General features: G+C 40.0%; 1 protein-coding gene across 1 annotated transcript in view; it reads left to right on the forward strand.

Moving 5' to 3' along the window:
* The window catches only part of LOC102219201 (potassium voltage-gated channel subfamily KQT member 1), a 205,124-nt gene that overhangs the window by 17,172 nt on the left and 170,690 nt on the right, over positions 1 to 17,262 (forward strand). The window contains exons 3-9 of the mRNA XM_023343519.1: positions 1,617 to 1,707; positions 7,837 to 7,963; positions 8,143 to 8,221; positions 8,309 to 8,405; positions 12,206 to 12,346; positions 16,309 to 16,419; positions 16,546 to 16,641. Of these exons, the coding sequence (XP_023199287.1) occupies positions 1,617 to 1,707; positions 7,837 to 7,963; positions 8,143 to 8,221; positions 8,309 to 8,405; positions 12,206 to 12,346; positions 16,309 to 16,419; positions 16,546 to 16,641 (742 nt within the window). The remainder of the gene's footprint in view (positions 1 to 1,616; positions 1,708 to 7,836; positions 7,964 to 8,142; positions 8,222 to 8,308; positions 8,406 to 12,205; positions 12,347 to 16,308; positions 16,420 to 16,545; positions 16,642 to 17,262) is intronic.

A 17,262-nucleotide genomic window follows, 5' to 3' on the forward strand; every position in this document is an offset into this window, starting at 1 on the left:
TACGAGCTCCACTCACCCCAAAAAGGAGTCGTCAAAGAAAATCACTGTGCCTCAGTTCTCTGCTGATCATCTTTGTACTATTTTTGGGAGTTTTGGTATTTTTCAATAGACTTTGCTGCCATCTAATAATCCAAACGCCTTATGTTGCGCCTGCAAAGTAGCTGTGTAGTGCGTGCCTGCCAATTAAGTATGAGCAAAAATAACAAATAAAAACAGAAGGTGACGCCAAATTAGCTGTTAACTTTCTCCGCCCTAGAGTGCACAGAATTTTACGCCCCTCATCCCAATAAGGATGCGCTATAGAAAACGGAGTGAAAGAGGCTCATCGACTAAACTCGAGCTTAGTCGATGAGCCAGGTAACATTTGTACGTGACATTTTGACCCATGCTACGTACAATTTCAGGTACACAAACATACGTGTCAAGACGAGACAAAATGATGACCGCAGCTTTAGCTGGAGGACTGTTAACGGCACATTGTTTTCCAAAGGAGCCTGTTTTTAATCACAAAAAAGGATGAAAACATTTCCTTCAGAGTAAATCGTTGCTTGTAGGAATAGATTTCAGACATATGTGCCGTCATTCTGCTAAATAGATCAGTAGACCTTTAAGAAGTTAGTGAATCAAGACTGCACACCTTGACATGCACTGTTGTGATCACTTTCCACAACAACCTGCAATGAATGCATACACCAGAAAACCTTCAGCCATGACTTTATTACTTTATTACTTTTTGCTTTCTCTTTTCCTTTACTTGTTAGTCCGGTCTTCCTCCTCCCCACCTTCCTCTTGCATGCTCTTCTTCTTCTTCCATCCTCAGTTAGGTGAGCCGGCCGTGTATGTTTAGCTCAGGAGGCCTTATTTGTAGACGATGTACAGTATGTACACTGACAGATGGAGCGTCTCGTCGGAATGTTTCACCGTTGCTAGGAGACGTGGAAACACCCCGTCAGCTAATAATGCAGGCAGTTTGATAAAAACAGAGGAAAGCTGAGACGAAGTACCTCAAACTTCCAACTGTTGAAGGATTTGTTCTGTCTTTTGGTTGGAGGCATTTTGCTTAAATTCATGTCTTGCACTGCCAGGAGTTTTTAACCGTATGAGAATTTCCACTCTTTGCTTTTTCACATTACGCCACCTGGATTCCCTTTTTATAAAACATTAGATTGCTAGTTTCTGCAAAGGTGCATCATGGGGTCCATTCTGAATTCAAACCAAATAAGTTATACTCATCCTTACGAGCTAAACGCCAGGCCCAAACTGCAAGGGAAAACGGCAGCTAACATTTCTGCAGACCACACACATCCTGATCACAAACTGTTTAGACTTGCCATGAGTATCCGCACTAATTCCACCTTGTCTTACTCTTTACTAGAAACTTAAAATGCACAAATATTTACAAAAAAATCCCCCAAAACGTTTTATTTTCCAACAAGTCTTTTTGTACATTTAATTTTAAAATGTCTTCATAGACAGTAAAGTGGAACTGAATTCTGATTGCTTTTTGTGCGTACAAAGTTGGTGATTAAAGCTGATTCTGAAATGTTAATATTTTTGTGCTTCTTAAACTTTGGTTCAAAGTAATAATTGGTTTCTCTGTCTCTCTCTCTCTGCAGCTTCCTCATGGTGTTGGTGTGTCTTATCTTCAGTGTTCTGTCCACAATAGAACAATATGCAGACTTTGCTACAGGAACGCTCTTTTGGATGGTGAGTATTTTTTATATAGATCTTTATACAGAACAACACATGGAGTTTAAGTAATTTCATTATGTCATGTAATCACAAAGAGAAATTTTTGCGTGTTGATTTTAGGTCTTGGATTTCGTCAGAAGCAACATTTAATTTGCTTCTGAAGAAATTATTAATTGTTAATGGGATTAATAATGTATCTTTGAATTGGAAGAATAATATCATATGTTTGTTCCTTTAAATTAGCCCAGCCTGACAAGCAGTTCCCTGCAGACCTTATCGGATTTTTTTATTTATCAAACTGAATGCGGAACAAAATGTGGAACCAAGTATAAAGGCCTACTAGTGCCATTGTAGATAGAGAAAAAGGGGTACATTTATGCCAAAACCTCAGAAAGGTTTTAATTAATCTGAAAATTTTTCTAGACAATTTTTGCAAGTTTCCAAGTTCCAAAAGTCAAAGATTTTCTATAAGAAACTATTTGGGATTTATCTCTGAAAATTTGTAGAAAAAAGTAGAAGGTTTTTTACTTTTTGAAACTCAGAAAAAGAATTTCTCAAGCAAATTTTCTACCTTTGCCCCCCAAATTATTACTTTTCTGTTATACAGACATTCAAAAAACATTGAAAAAATTGATAAAAATGTCAAATGTTCTACTTTTTAAGCTCAGAATTTTTCAGATTTTTTTCTAGAACATTTCTGAAATTAATCTAAAAATTTCAGAGTTTTTTGGTATAAAAAAGAAAAAACCCACCAAAATTGGTGTCAATTTGCTACTTTTGTTTCTATCTACAATGCCCTAATATACCATAATAGCAAAGTGGGTGAACAGAAATAGGAGCTTGCCATGCAGTACCCATTGTTTGCCACAGGATGGAGATGTAAGATTTTGGTTTGTGAAGATTGATCCTGCCGGCCATCTTGATCCTTCTAAAGATATTACTGAACTTAGGAGACTAATGACTTTTAGCTAACACAAACAATCTGACACACACTGCTTGCACTGCACTTACCCAAAGCTCTTAATAGTTGCATGTCTTTTAAGGCTTTCATGATCACACTCGTATAGAACCACTTGGCTCCGCACAGACTGCCCCTGCTGATACTTGCTGGTTAGATTGACTTCTTTGTGGCTTATTTGTCTATTAGGGCCGCTAAGTGATGCAATAAATCGAGGCCTTACAACAGGTTGAGAGAAATTATGGCCGCCGTTTGGAAACCCTACAAAGAGCTTGCATCATCCGTCTCCTGCCAGCACAGAGGGAATATATAAATACACACGTAGCTCCTGAATGCATGCACACAGTGCGCACACGCATACAAAAGCGACACAAACACACACGTAGTACCTCCAACCAGAGCCCAGAGAGGACACTGTGTTCTGTAAACTTTTGGTCAGTGCACTTTAATGACCTACTATCATACTTTTCTTTCTTTCTTTCTTTCTTTTTTGTTTGGTTTGGTCTCCCTAAGCCGTCAGGTTTGATTTTTTTCGGTGGAAAGATCGTCCTATGAATGCAACGTTTGCACACCTGACTACGTGTTCATGTTTGCAGGATTGTAAATAATTGGATTAGGTTTAATATCAGTGGTAAAATAAGATATTATCGGCTTTTTTTTGTTTTGTTTTATTACTGTGTGCAGTTTGGGTCGGTGTGTCCCGATGGAAAGCGCTGGTGGTAGTGACTAAACTTAGAAAGTTCAGGGTCAGCTCACATCACTGAATCACAGGCTGCTTGTTTTGGATGGCACAGAGGACATTAGTCCTTGAGGATATTTGGCCTTCGGGGCAGTTGCCAAAGTCAAGCTAGTCAGGCTGGGCAGCACGACACACACACACACACACACACCCGCGCACGCCCACACACGCTCCGTCACACAAACTTCCAATGCATTATCTTGTTTGCCTTTCTCTTATTTGTAAAAAAAAAAAAAAAAAATACTCGGGATCAGGTTCTGCTGACTTTTGCAACCTTTACACTTTTGTTTTTAAATGGGAACTTAAATAGGCATAAATGCTGGTAATTAGATTATATTTCCACATATTGTTGAAAACTTACGGCAAGACAAGAAGTGAGTGGTTTTTAGAGGCATTAGTGGTGTTTTAAAAAGTAGTAAAGACTATGTCCTTTGGGTCAAATTCACACATATTTAATAAAAACATAATTAAAAGTAAGTAGATTTTTAATGTTAAGCTGACTAAAGTCGAGATGTGTGAAAAAACTAAAAAGATAAATGTAACTTTTATTGCTGAAGCTAAATTTTGAAGTTCAAATTTTGTGAACTTTTTTTAAATGTTTTTTTTGTTTCATTATTTATTTGTGTAATTTTTACCGTTTTGTTCTCTGACATGTATTTATCTTTAAATTTGAATTAGATTTTTATTGTGTAGCACTTTGTTCAGCTGTTGGTTTTAATGGTATTTATAAATGTAATAATATTATTTTGGCATTCAAAACTTAATTCCAGTTGGTTGCTGTTATTCATGTATGTTAAAAAGTAATTATTTTTTATTAAAATAACAATCATTGCAACCATTGGTGCCCTGAGTAATACATCCATGCTTTAAATTGCTTTTATTTATTTCGATAGGACCTTTTGCTGAAATCCTTCCTGTTTTCCTGGTGTTTAAATGCAACATCCTACAGATTTCCATTTTTCTTAGTCAGTGGCCAACAAGCTGAAGAAGAACCCATGTTTTTCTTGCTATATTTATGCTGAGTGAACAGGATGGTAATGAAGGTTGAAGAATTGTAGCAAAGAGAGACGTCTTAAGATCAATAAGTCTAAAAAAACTAATAAAAGCATGCCGAAGAAAATCTTCTCTGCATTACTATTAAAAAAATGTCATTGTGCGCTGTATGCTGTCTAACGTAGGCCTACTGAACTGTTTGGTCAGATGAGATTCAGATTATGCAATAAACAGTCATGTTGGTTTGGCTTTAAAAAAAGTGATATGCTAAACATCTTATGGCTGCTGTTGAGTTTGATTGTTTTGTTTTCTCAAAAACCCCTTGTCCTTTGGTACAATGCTTTCCATCATAAGTCCTTTGAAATCACAAATGAAAATAAAAGTCTCAACAGAAAGCTAAATGTGGGCCATCACTACGGATTTCAACAGGAAATCGGTCCAAAATGTACGGCCATCTTTGCGCAAAGACAAACGGTCAAATCTCCATCCGACCGTGAGAAATGTAAAAGAGAAAACTGAGGGTTGTCCTGTTGGCACAGAGGAGGTGTTTTTACTGCAGAATTGCAAAATGAAATATAAAAATGTATATTTTTTAAATGTTTACATTTTTTTATTTTGGAAAACGTATCATTTCTTAATGCGTTTCCCCATTATTTTATGATTTTGCTCAAGTGTGAAATGATTCTGCTGCTATACAGCTAAATTATTTTAAGGCTGTCTTCACCAGAGATGCCAGCTGCTAAGGATGCTGCAGAAACTCAGGCATGAATTTATGAGTCAAATTTTTTTGTTGTTGTTGCAGTAAATAATACTCACTGTTAATGTGTCATAATGATCAAAACTGTTCAAAACCATTTAAAGCTGACCTAACGGGAACATTTAAATTCAGAGAGACAAACTGGGCAACCTAATCATTCAGGTAAAAATTATTTCCTAGTAAAATAAGAGAAAATTCTCAAAGCAAATCTGATTTTAAACAGTGTAGCATTTAAATGATTCAGATAAAGTTTCACTGGGTTAGGAAGCATTAACAGGAAGCTGATCATGTTCATTACCTTTTATGAATCACACAGCCCAGGTGGCTTTGTGTGTGTGTGTGTGTGTGTGTGTGTGTGCGTGTGTGTGCGTGTGCGTGTGTGTGTGTGTGTGTGTGCGTGTGTGTGTGTGTGTGCGTGTGTGTGCGTGTGTGTGTGTGTGTGTTTTCTCCTCTCTCCAGAGGGACACTATGCAATCTAATCACATTTTCACATGATGCTTTTCTGATGTGCTTCGTCCTCCATCCTGGCTTGATGAGATTACGGCCCCACAATCGGGCAGCTGTTTCCAGTAAACACATAGTTGCCGGTTTCAGCTACAAACCCCCTAACATCTGTGTGACCCATTTTGTGGAATTATTATGACTAATCTCTTCAAATTTCCCAAATTCATGTGTACCTTTTGACTTTTGGATTTCCTCCATCTGTCATAAAGCTGAATAGGTCTGTGTTTTTTTGTTTGTTTGTTTTTTTTAGTGTGTATTTGTGTGTGTGGTTTGTGCTTTAGCTACTGTCTCACTATGAAACTATCCTACTTTATCACCAATAGGGAGCGCATTATCAAAATGAATATACTATTGAAGATCATTTTGAATTGATCATTTATCACATTACAATCACAGGCTTCAACATACTTTTTTTGTTTTACTAGAACGTAATGTGAAAACAAAAGTAGTGCAGAATTGTAAATGGGGCATTGTTTTCAAACTTTATTGCAAATAAAAATAAAAACATGGTGACTTTGCATTTGTGTTCAAGCCCCCTCACATTCACATCGCTGAGTAAAATCTGCTGCACCTTATTTTCATCAGCAGTAACCCAATTGGTACAATAGATAACTTTGAAGAGCATAGACTCGTAAGCAATAAGCCAAACTTTAAACCTGTTAAAGCATGGCTGTCCGCCTAAACTGATGCAACAAGCAAGACGATCTGTTTTCTGAGAGGACAATAGCACGAATGTGGAAGATGTTGATCTGATCAAATGAGACCAAAACCGAACTTTTTAGCCTCCACTCCAAAAGAGATGTGTGACGGAAAACTAACAATTCACGTTGCCCTTAATTCACCATCCCTGCATCATGCTGTCAGCAGGAACAGGGAAGCTTAATTAGAATCTGTGCCAGACTCAGGACTTAAAGCCGAGACAGCTGCAATGATGACCTAAAGCAGGATGTCCTCACATCTTTAAAAAGTCTCGAAACCATGAATTATCACATTGCAGAGTTGCATCAGTACTTTAGCACAGGGTTAGGCCAACCAGAAATGTTTTGTCCCCGACTGTAACGTAAGACTTCTCCTTCAGGAGGAAGACTTTTGATGGACAGGTCATTGTTTTTCAAGCCTGGTGCCGCTGTGTTATTGCAGCAGGGCTGTCGGTATTACGTTTCATACGAGGGGTGGTCAGGGAGCGGGCAGCTCAGGCAAGTGCAGTCAATAAGGAGGCCACCCACGTGGCCAGTGGCTCCAACAGGCACTATGGTGGCTAAATATTATGGAAAGACGGTGCCCAGGAAAACGACTTATTTCAAGTGTACATTGCAAAAACATAAAATCTTAAGTATTTTTGGTTTATTTTCTAGTGCAAATATCTTAGTACACTTGAAACAAGGCAAAACTATCTTAAAAGTAACTTTCCAGCAAGATATAGATGATTATTCTAAGTAATTAATTCCTTCATGTTGTTGAAAATGAACTCGTTCTGTTGGCAGATAAATTAATTTATCACATGGTGGAAAATGTCTTATTATAAGTGAAATAATATGCCAACGGAACTAGTGCATTTTCATCAATATTAAGAAATTAATTACTTAAAACAAGCATCTTAAAGTTACTTTCAAGATATTTTCCAAGTTACCTGAGATATTTGCACTAGAAAGTAGACCAAAAATACTTAGTAAAATCTGTTTTGGCAGTGTAATAAGGTACTTCTTGCACATGAGACTGGACAAAAATACTGGGCAAGATTTTGTGTTTTTGCATCGTATTCACTTCTTTTGCCAGTTAAATCCTATAGAAACACCTATACAGGTGAGATAAAGGGGCGAGATAAACCTTCACCCCTTCAACCGGTCAGACGCCACGTCTTCCTCAGGCCTCAATCACTTCGCCATTGACCCCGTCTCAAATACGAGCTGTCATCAACCATGTTATCACGCTCCGTCTGGCCTGGAGGGTGGATGGGTGGTCTCTCTCTTCTTCTGCCTCACACACCTGTCATTGCTCCCTCCGTATCTCATTGCACATCTTGGTGATTGATAATAATAGCTTTAAATTAGCGATAATGCTCGGCGCTGTTATCGCAGCTTTCAGGGCGGACAAGCTGTCTGCGTCTACATCCCGTCGTCCTTTGTGTACGTTTTGCTGTTTTGTCTCTGAGCCTGTGGATTGAGGTAACCCTTTCTGCATTGTGCTCCGCAGGAGATCGTGCTGGTTTTGTTCTTTGGCACCGAGTATGTGGTCCGGTTGTGGTCAGCCGGCTGCCGCAGCAAATATGCGGGCATCAAGGGACGCCTCCGCTTTATCAGGAAGCCCATATCAATCATAGGTGCACCTGGCCTTTCTCTTTTGTACTATTAAGTCGCTATGAAAAGTGGTTTTTATATGTATACATAAATCACCTAATTGGATGATTCCAGTACTAATTTTGTTTTTTATGCCTCACGCCATTTTATTAAATCTCAAAGTTGAATTTTTGCTTGTTTTCCTGTTTTTTCTCTCTCACAGATTTAATAGTTGTGATTGCCTCCGTCATTGTGCTCGGCGTGGGGTCAAACGGGCAGGTGTTCGCCACGTCCGCCATCAGGTAGCGTAGCGGTTTTTAGAAGCCGGTTCACTGAGTGAAACGGACTCGGATGAATGTGTCCGATAAGGCGGCGCTGTGTTGTTCCAGGGGCATCCGCTTCCTGCAGATCCTGCGCATGCTGCACGTGGATCGACAAGGAGGAACATGGAGGCTGCTGGGATCCGTCGTCTTTATTCATCGACAGGTGAGTGAGGAGAAAAGCCAGAAAAGTCAAAGGAGATTCACGTGTGACACAGTCGATCTGTCACATTTACGGTTCCTGGCAAATGTATTCAGACCCTTGAACTTTTACCAATTTGTAGATATTTTATTGCAATTGTATGCTGCATCAACTTAGGTAGCATATAATGATTACAATTTCTTACAAATGAAAATCTGAACACTGGTGTGTAGAGCTGCAGAAAAAAAATATTCTATAGTGTATTATTCTATTCTATTGTTCAAATAAAATCTATTATCACAACTAATTGTGTAATAAGAAAAAGCCAGGCAGCTAAGCTAACTTAACACTGCTAATGTCAATGCTCAAACCTATTTTTGTTTGAATATAAACTGATGGATTCTGATGCAGTATGGAGCCTTATGGATTTTAAATGCATGCTCTATTTGTTTGCACTGTTTTTCCTCTCGTCAGTCACAGAATTTACAAAAATCTCTAGACATTTTGAATTGAAAAATTGTTTCTGAATCGAATCGTGAAACTAAAAATCGAAATCGAATCACTAGACAGTGATCTGTATATATTTTTAGCCCCGAGTTCAACTCACCTCAGCTAAAGCCTAAACCTTTGCCCAGTCTTCTTCACCTCACAGCCAGGATAATCGGACAAGGTTTGGACTTTAAGTCTTGGCATCACGTCTTGACTTTGACTGGACCAATTTATGATCGTTATTCTGTTGGAAAGTGAGCCTTTAGCTCAGTCTTAAGCTTTTTCCAGCCTTTGTCTTCCATGTCGCTGTATTTAGCACTGTCCATCTGACCAGCTCAACAAAAAAAATCCCCCTAGCATGATGCTGCCACCACCATGTTTCATGCTGAGTAGGGGGCAAAAAGTTGTTTGGTTCTTGACATGGTTTGCGACAAACTCCAAATGGGACACATTTCAATATTTTCTTCAGTAAAAATCGTTTAAAATCACACACTATTTTTTGTATCATATACAATCCCAATAAAATCCATTAAGGTTCTAACATGACTAAACATAAAGAAGTTTAACCCCCCTGTTATGTTGCGGGTCAAATTGACTTGTTTTAAAGTTAAAATTTTTTTTTAAATAGTTGGAAGTATTTTTTTCTGAATGAAACGTTTTCTATTTGTCTTAATAGGCGCACTCTACATATAAATTGAAAAGGTATTAATTTTATAAATTTGCAACCCCCCCCCCCCCCCGCCCCCCCCGGTCTACATATTACATAGATACTGTTTGGGTCAATTTGACCCGACAGTCAAGTTGAAGGGTAAAAAAGGTCAAAAGATTCCCAATTCTATGTTTCCTTGCAGCTATGAAACATATTACACCCCCCACACACAAACACACCACACAACACCCCTACATGCACACGCCGACACACACAAGCCCACTTTCTCACTACTCTCTTTACTTCACTAGAAAACTGCGAGAAAGCAGAAAGTGTTCATACAACTTTTGACAGGAATCGTTTCTGTTCCCGTGGGGAAACTCCACCCACACTGAGTGGAGACTCAGCAGAAGTGGAGGGAAACATAAATACTCTCTGCATGACTCATTTATCTTGATTTTAATCAGCGGGTCAATTTGACCCTGAACAGTATGTGTGTCTCAAATTCAATTATAAAGATCACCCATTGAAAAAAGAATCTAAATGTAATATAAAAAAAATTCACAAAAGATCAATTTCAGATCCTGCGCATCCCCACTGCTCTCCAGGCCCCAATCATTGTTTTTTTGTTTTTTTGTTTGTGTGTCTAGGTTTTTTTCAGTGGACATAAAAAATGTAAATTAAATTTTTTATGTCCAAATGAGTAAATGAGCAGGTTGTCGTCATTGATCCTTAATTTCTGAGAAATAAAAAAACATCATTGCACAAATATTGATTGAAATGGTTAGTATTGGAGTTAATAATCAGACACAAAAATGTTTTGGAGGAATTTTTTGGTTTCTGACACTATTGCACGATTAAACACTCTCTGGGTTAAATTGACCCAGGAACATTATTGCTGTACCTCAGAAACGAACATAACAGGAGGGTTAAGTGGGTTTTTTTTTCTGAAAGCAGAGGCATAACTATTGCTTGTAGACCGAGTTAAAATCCCCATTAGATTTCCTCCTCATGACATGGCTGTGTGCGTGCGTGAGCAAAAATCTACAGCAGACCTGGCTTTATAAGGAGAAGAAAAGGAGCAGTCAACCTTGACCGCTGTTTTTCTTTCTCCTCTTTATTATCGTACACTTGTTTTAGATTTCTCTCTTGTCTATACACAATAGCGTCAGAGTAACGCTCTTTTCTCTAATCCCTGGAGAACGCTGTGTTCCTTTTGTCGGGTCAAACCTGACATTCACGTCTTTGACACATAAAGAGGTGTGGAACCTAACATTGAGGCTTAAGTGGAGAGGGTCATTAACCTATTTGTAAGAGTGAGCCTGATGTGATTCTTTCCCTTTTCTGTGTTGTTGGGTGATATGCTCCGTTTAGTCGAAATGCATCGCTCGTTAAAGAAGCAGATAGAGAAAGAGTACCTTCAGATCGTCACTGTTGCTCTCCACCTCATTCACACGAGCCATTTTCTCTTCTAGTGTCTAATTTACAAAGCAGGTAGCACCAATGGTTTACCGGTGCAGCGAGTGCGGACATGTGGCGGTGGCTCAGTGGGAAGCTGTCTTGGGATGTGAAGGTTGTGGGTTTGATTTCATCTTCCTCGCGCCACATGTTCATGTACCCTTGGGCAAGGCACCTAATTTCAAGTTGCCTGACTACCTGAGTCTGAATGTTCAAGATTTTGGTGAAAGTTGCTATAGTGTAAAGCGCTTCTAGTGGTCCCATTTACCTTTTTTGCATCAGGCCATTATGTTCCCTTACTTCCATCTTTGAAAAGTGAGTGCCAAAAACAAACAAGCAAATGAAAAATAAAACCACCCAATTTCATACAAAAGTGAATGAAAGAAAAAAACCTCAGGAATCTGTGTATGGAAAAAATCTCACTGGATACATAAGGAGACAATGTAGGTGGATGGTTTCCCCCAGAAAACTTTCTAGTGCAGTCATTCATCCAGCGGCCCGTCGTGTTTGAGAGTTAAAAAATGTTTAAAGTTGACAGGAAATGTGAAATTATCACTTGATGATGATCTATTATTGAAAGATTGGAAGAATACTACCTGAACACCAACTATAAAGTCTTAAAACATGCAAACATTTTAAAAAGACTTAAATAAATGAGCAATGTTTAGCCTGGTGGGGGCACAAGTAAAGCCTGGTGGCCCGCCAGGCTTATAATACACTGCAGGAAACCCTGAGATGTTTGCTCTTGTGCACCTGCAAACTAAAAAGAAAACAAATTGAATTTATTCATTTAATTGTTTCCCACAAACCTAAAAAGCAATAAAGAAAGTAAAAGAAAAGCATCAAGTCCATAATTAATCTGTTTTCTTGATTGATATTTCACCTAAGAAATCAAAATGTGCTTCTTAGTTTCAATCCCCGACGGAGGGGTGATGCGTTCACTCCTGCATGAAATCCCAAGTCGACCTTCCCTCTCTCACACAACCAGCCGCCTGTCTGACTTCATGTTTGCACTGGATTGTTGTTTACTTGAAGTAATCTAAACAGGTTTTGCACTCGACTCTCAATTCTTTAGAACCGTGAATTAAACAGATGTCTGTTTAAACATCCCTTCCGTTATGACACGAATAAACAGCATACGACTAAAGCCAACCTGTCGAAGCTTGAGCCTCCATCCTGTACTTCATTTCACTGTTTCTTCTCTTTCCCGACCGTCGTTTTCCCTCAGGAGCTGATCACCACCCTGTACATCGGCTTCCTGGGTCTGATCTTCTCCTCGTACTTCGTCTACTTGGCGGAGAAGGACGCCGTGGACGAGGAGGGCAAGACGGGCTTCTCCAGCTACGCTGACGCGCTGTGGTGGGGCGTGGTAAGGCAGCAGACTGAAACGCTCCGCGTTCAGAGAGTCTTAGAGGATTGTTAAAGTACTCGCCAAAATGTTCCAGATCATCTAGCAAATTTAGCAGTTTTAAAGTAGCAAAGTTATTTTATTTATTAGGTGGGAAAATCTATCCAAACCAGCTTGGCTCGATGTGAAAAGTAGTTGCGCTCTAAGCGTAATGACTAGTTGTACATCATAAGTGTGTGGGATGGGTCGCTGTGGCCCAGTTTTCAAGTGTTTAAGGTCATGCCACAGCATTTGAATTGCATTTATGTCTAGACTTTAACTAGGCCACTCAAAATCCTTCATCTTTTTTTTTAGACATTAAATGGTGCACCTTTTGGGATGTTTTGGCTCATTATGCCTCTTGGGCTTGAGCTTACGCTCACAAACTGACAGCTGGGCATTTCCCTTTTTGAAATTTCTGCTAGAGAGCTGAATGCATGGTTCCATAATTTACAGCTAATCACCCAGATCCTGAAGCAGCAAAGAAAGTCCACACTGTTACAGTACTACCACCACCTCTGAGATCCTCTAAGATTCGTTTTCCTCAAACTTCATGCTGGGTGTCCATAAGAGCTGTGAACCACATCACAGAACCAGACCCGAACATGGAGAAGCAGCGTTCAGTGTTTATGCTCCACTAATCTTGAACAAACTTCCAGAATCCTTTCACTCATCAGTCCGCAGAACGTTTTGCTGATATTTGTGTTATTTTTGGTCAGTAATGGTTTTGACCTTGGAGCTCCCAGCCATCTGTTGCCCAGTCTCTCTCTCTCTCTCTCTCTCTCTTTTTATTTTGTTGAATCACGAACAATGACCTCAGGTGCTTTAAGTGAGGCCTTTAGAGTTGATGCACTCTGGGGACAACCCTCGTAGGTCAAGCGCTTCCTGAAAGGTTCACCAGTGGAAATGTTCACTGTGTTTTCACTGTGGGTCTCAAAGCCTTAGAGACGCCTCTGAAACCTTTTCTAGACGCATCTGTTATTAAACTCCCTCAGCTTTCGGATGATCTGTTGCTTTTTACTAAATGTCGCCGGACAGCTTCTGTGAAAGCAGCTTCTTAATTCTACGTCTGGTAGCAATCAGGCTTCTGAAAACTGCTTTTGGCATTTAAGGTTATGCTAGTCTGAATTTTAAAATGAGTCTTTATGATCCGAGATATTTAGGTGCAACAAGAAAGCGACATCGGAAGAAATCTGTACGGGAGAAATACATTTTCACGGCGCTGTGTAGCCAGAATCATGACTGAAGTCAGCCCCCTCGCTGAAAAGGTCACAACCAAAATCAGGATTTGTTCTGTTGTTAAAGAACAAAATTAAAGTTAAAAAGCACATTTAATTGAAAAATTGAATGTGGGCGCCGTAATTGGATGAGTGATCATCTTCCTCTTGCTTTTACTCTCAGTTGTTTTCTGTTTTATCGCGCAGGAACAAGACAGAAACGGATAACCCAAACGTGTCAGTGCTTTCCCCTGTCTCTCTCACTCCTGCGTGAAGGCTCGGGTTTCCAGAGGAGTTAATTAAACTTTTGAATTGAAAGTGTGGAATAATGAGAAACCTATGGCAAGCCTTGTGCAGGGGATCAGCCTGACACAAAGAAGACGGTAATAAACCATTCACCTCTTGCATCTTTGCCTCAAAGAACTTTTAGAGCACCAATATAAAGTGTCAGTTCCCTTAATTAAAACTTTAATAGCGGGGTCGCTACCTTTATGTAACACGGGGTTACAAGGATCACGTCGTTCCTCCCCCGCTATGCGCAGGCTGTTATTTGTGATTTCTTCTTCTTCATTCTTTTTTTTTTTTCTGTTCACAGCACAGAGAAAAAGAACCCCACTCTGGGATTTACACTTCTCTGTGGTTTTCAGAAACTGTAAACTCGAGAGTCATGATATGCGCTTACAATAGGTGGGGTAAGGAATGCAAGTGTTGCGTGTGTGTGTGGGTGTGTGTGTGTGTGTGTGTGTGTGTGTGTGTGCGCGCGCGCGCGTGCGCGTGCGTTTGATGAAATGACACTGTGTTGATGGGAACCTGCTAAGCTTTTCCACAGCGCATTCCTTCTCTTGGCATGATCTGGACGTTCGGATGTGCAGGTGCACCGCACAGCTGGAGGACGAGCCAATGCTATGAATCATATCCCAAACTCCTTACCCTAAAGCCTCGCTCTCCTCCCGCAGACCGTCTTTTCCTTTTGCCTGTTTCCTGTTGCTGATTGTTAGATTATGGCGCTCATTTCTGTTTACACTCCACAATCGAAACAGGGCGCGTTATTAGATTGAGATCCATATGGTGGGTTACATTGCTGCTGTTATCAATGTTGGACAAAGTACTCAACTCTACTTGAGTAAAAGTATTAACACTTGTGGTCAACTAGGTGACACAAAAAGTCTATGCCGCTTGTAAAACCTTCAGCACAAAAGTGCAATCAAAATATTTTCATTCTTCTTTTCTTTTTTTCTTAAAATGTCCCCACAGCAGAAAAAAAAGAAGAGAAACTTTTTTCTTCTGCCCACAAATATCAACACAGGTAACAATAAGCGTAGAACCATACAAACACCAAACCAGTGAATCCATATGACCTCAGTTGCACTGGTTTCTCCGCTGCTGGATTCTGCCTGAACGAAAGCGGGAGCTCTGCTTAACGAGGGTGAGGTAATTACAAGTCTCAGGTGTGACGTGTGATTGGTTCCCCTTTTTGTGAGGCAAAAATGAACTGATTGGAAAATATGGCCAAAATTGGGCCTTGTGGTTGTGAATAACGTGTGAATAACGGTGCAGTAAGTGATCAGAATGTGAGGCCTAAGAGTCGTTTAGGACTTTAGCTGGTGAGGAGACTTGAAGGATTTTATGTTGACGCAGCAAATCATAAGGTTTCTTTCTTAATTTTATATCTGCTCCATTTTGAACAAAGTGTGCAAAATTGCATGTCAGCCGGCCTGACTATTTGTCTCACATCTATTTATTTTTTTCTATTGGAGGAATCCGATCCCCACTCTGAAACCATGGCAGTGGCTGTCGGCATCACATTAAACCTCAATATTTACATTAAAGTCTGTACGCTGTAAGGGACGAGGCCCTGTACATAATTTAAAAACCAGCCCTCTGACGTGTGTGTGGGGGCGTGTGTGTGTGTGTGTGTGTGTGGCTTTGGAGCGGTTTTGGCCCCACACTCTACAATCTGAATGAAAGGACTTGTTTTGTGAATAGAGCGTTCCACTCTTATGTCAGGAGGACATTGTTTAGTCATCGGATTTGTGGATGAGTGATTAAATCCCCCCGGAGCTCCGCCCAGCCCCAACATACACCAGCCCGCCTGTCCTGCCTCCCCTCTTTCTTTCTTTTGCCCTCAAAGCTCTTTAAAGTATCTCACCTTACATCAGCCGCTTTGTGTCGGCGGCGCAGCGGTGGCTCGCCCGCCGATGCCCCACAGACACCCACGCTAAGCCGAGCGCGCTCTGAATGTGTCAGGACTGGCTCGGCTTTCAGAGCGGGGCGCACATGCGAGCGCGAGAGCTATTTGTTTTCCCTCCTCAGCCCTGCAAATTCCTGCACTCAGTGAGGATTAGTGGATGGGAATCTCATTCCCCCCCCCGGAGAAGAAAGAAACCCAAATGCCTCCGCAATCATTCAGACAGTTGTGGGGCAACTCGACAATGGCCGATGAACTTCTTTATTGTCCAAATCAAGGTTTAGGGTCTTTGAAAGACCGTTTTATAGCATTTCCATTTAATTAAAATGAAAGAGGATTTAATATAGCTGTTTTATTTGACATTAAAGTTTCATTTTAAATGAGACCTCTGCAGTAAATGTGTAATAATTCGCCGGAGGAAATCCCAGCTTTCATTCTCATGAACACTTTATGAGTCGGATTGGGGGTTTTTGTTTTGGATAACCGTGGTTGGTATGAGAAAATCTCAAACCATTTTTAATTTTTTTTCCCCCCCTCAGGTGACGGTCACCACCATCGGATATGGAGACAAAATTCCTCAGACGTGGATAGGGAAGGCCATTGCCTCCTGTTTCAGTGTCTTCGCTATCTCTTTCTTCGCTCTGCCTGCTGTAAATACAATTTTATCGAGATCATGTGCAGTTTTGCATTTTGATGTATTATGTACTTACTTCTAGCCTCTAAATTCAAAGTAAAATATTTGAATATTGAAGTTGTACTATACTTCTCCTGTTTAGGGGATTTTGGGTTCAGGGTTTGCCCTCAAAGTCCAGCAGAAGCAGCGACAGAAGCACTTCAACAGACAGATCCCTGCTGCGGCCTGCCTCATCCAGGTAATCGCCATGGAAACCTGCACTACTTTCTCCTTAGACAAGTGGAAGCGTTTTTATTTTACATGTATCCCTGTTAAAGTTGTCCAATGTGATTTCTTACCAGCAATTTTTTGGCAGTCAAATTAAATCCAAAGCTGAAACACAAATGAAATCGATTCTTGTTGATACAAAGTGGAAGATTCAAACAAGTTTGAAGGTGCTTGAATAATAATAATAATTCATTTCAAAACATCCAACCACACTTTATAACATTAAAAACACAAATTAAGCAGTTCTTACTTTAATTTTTTTAACTAAAAAATTAAAGTGAGAAGGCTAACCTCAACAGATGAGTTTTGAGTTGAGGTTTTTAGACTTTTTTACAACTTTATAATTTGCTATGTTCCTTTGTCTTCATTATGAGTAATTCTACTTCCTGTCAGCCAAATCAACTGGAACGCCCCGGCCCCAACGTCAGATTATACACCCCAAAATTGGGAGACTTTTTCAAAACACCGACTTCGATATCCAATATGGCAGCTCCTTGCCTCAAAAATTGTGTGCTGTGGTGAAAACAGGCTTATTTTACAAGACACACTTGTAAGAGTACATCTAAATCAATGCTACGTGTAGCGACTGCAA

Source organism: Xiphophorus maculatus, chromosome 2 (genome assembly GCF_002775205.1).
Source record: "Xiphophorus maculatus strain JP 163 A chromosome 2, X_maculatus-5.0-male, whole genome shotgun sequence".
NCBI lineage: Eukaryota > Metazoa > Chordata > Actinopteri > Cyprinodontiformes > Poeciliidae > Xiphophorus > Xiphophorus maculatus.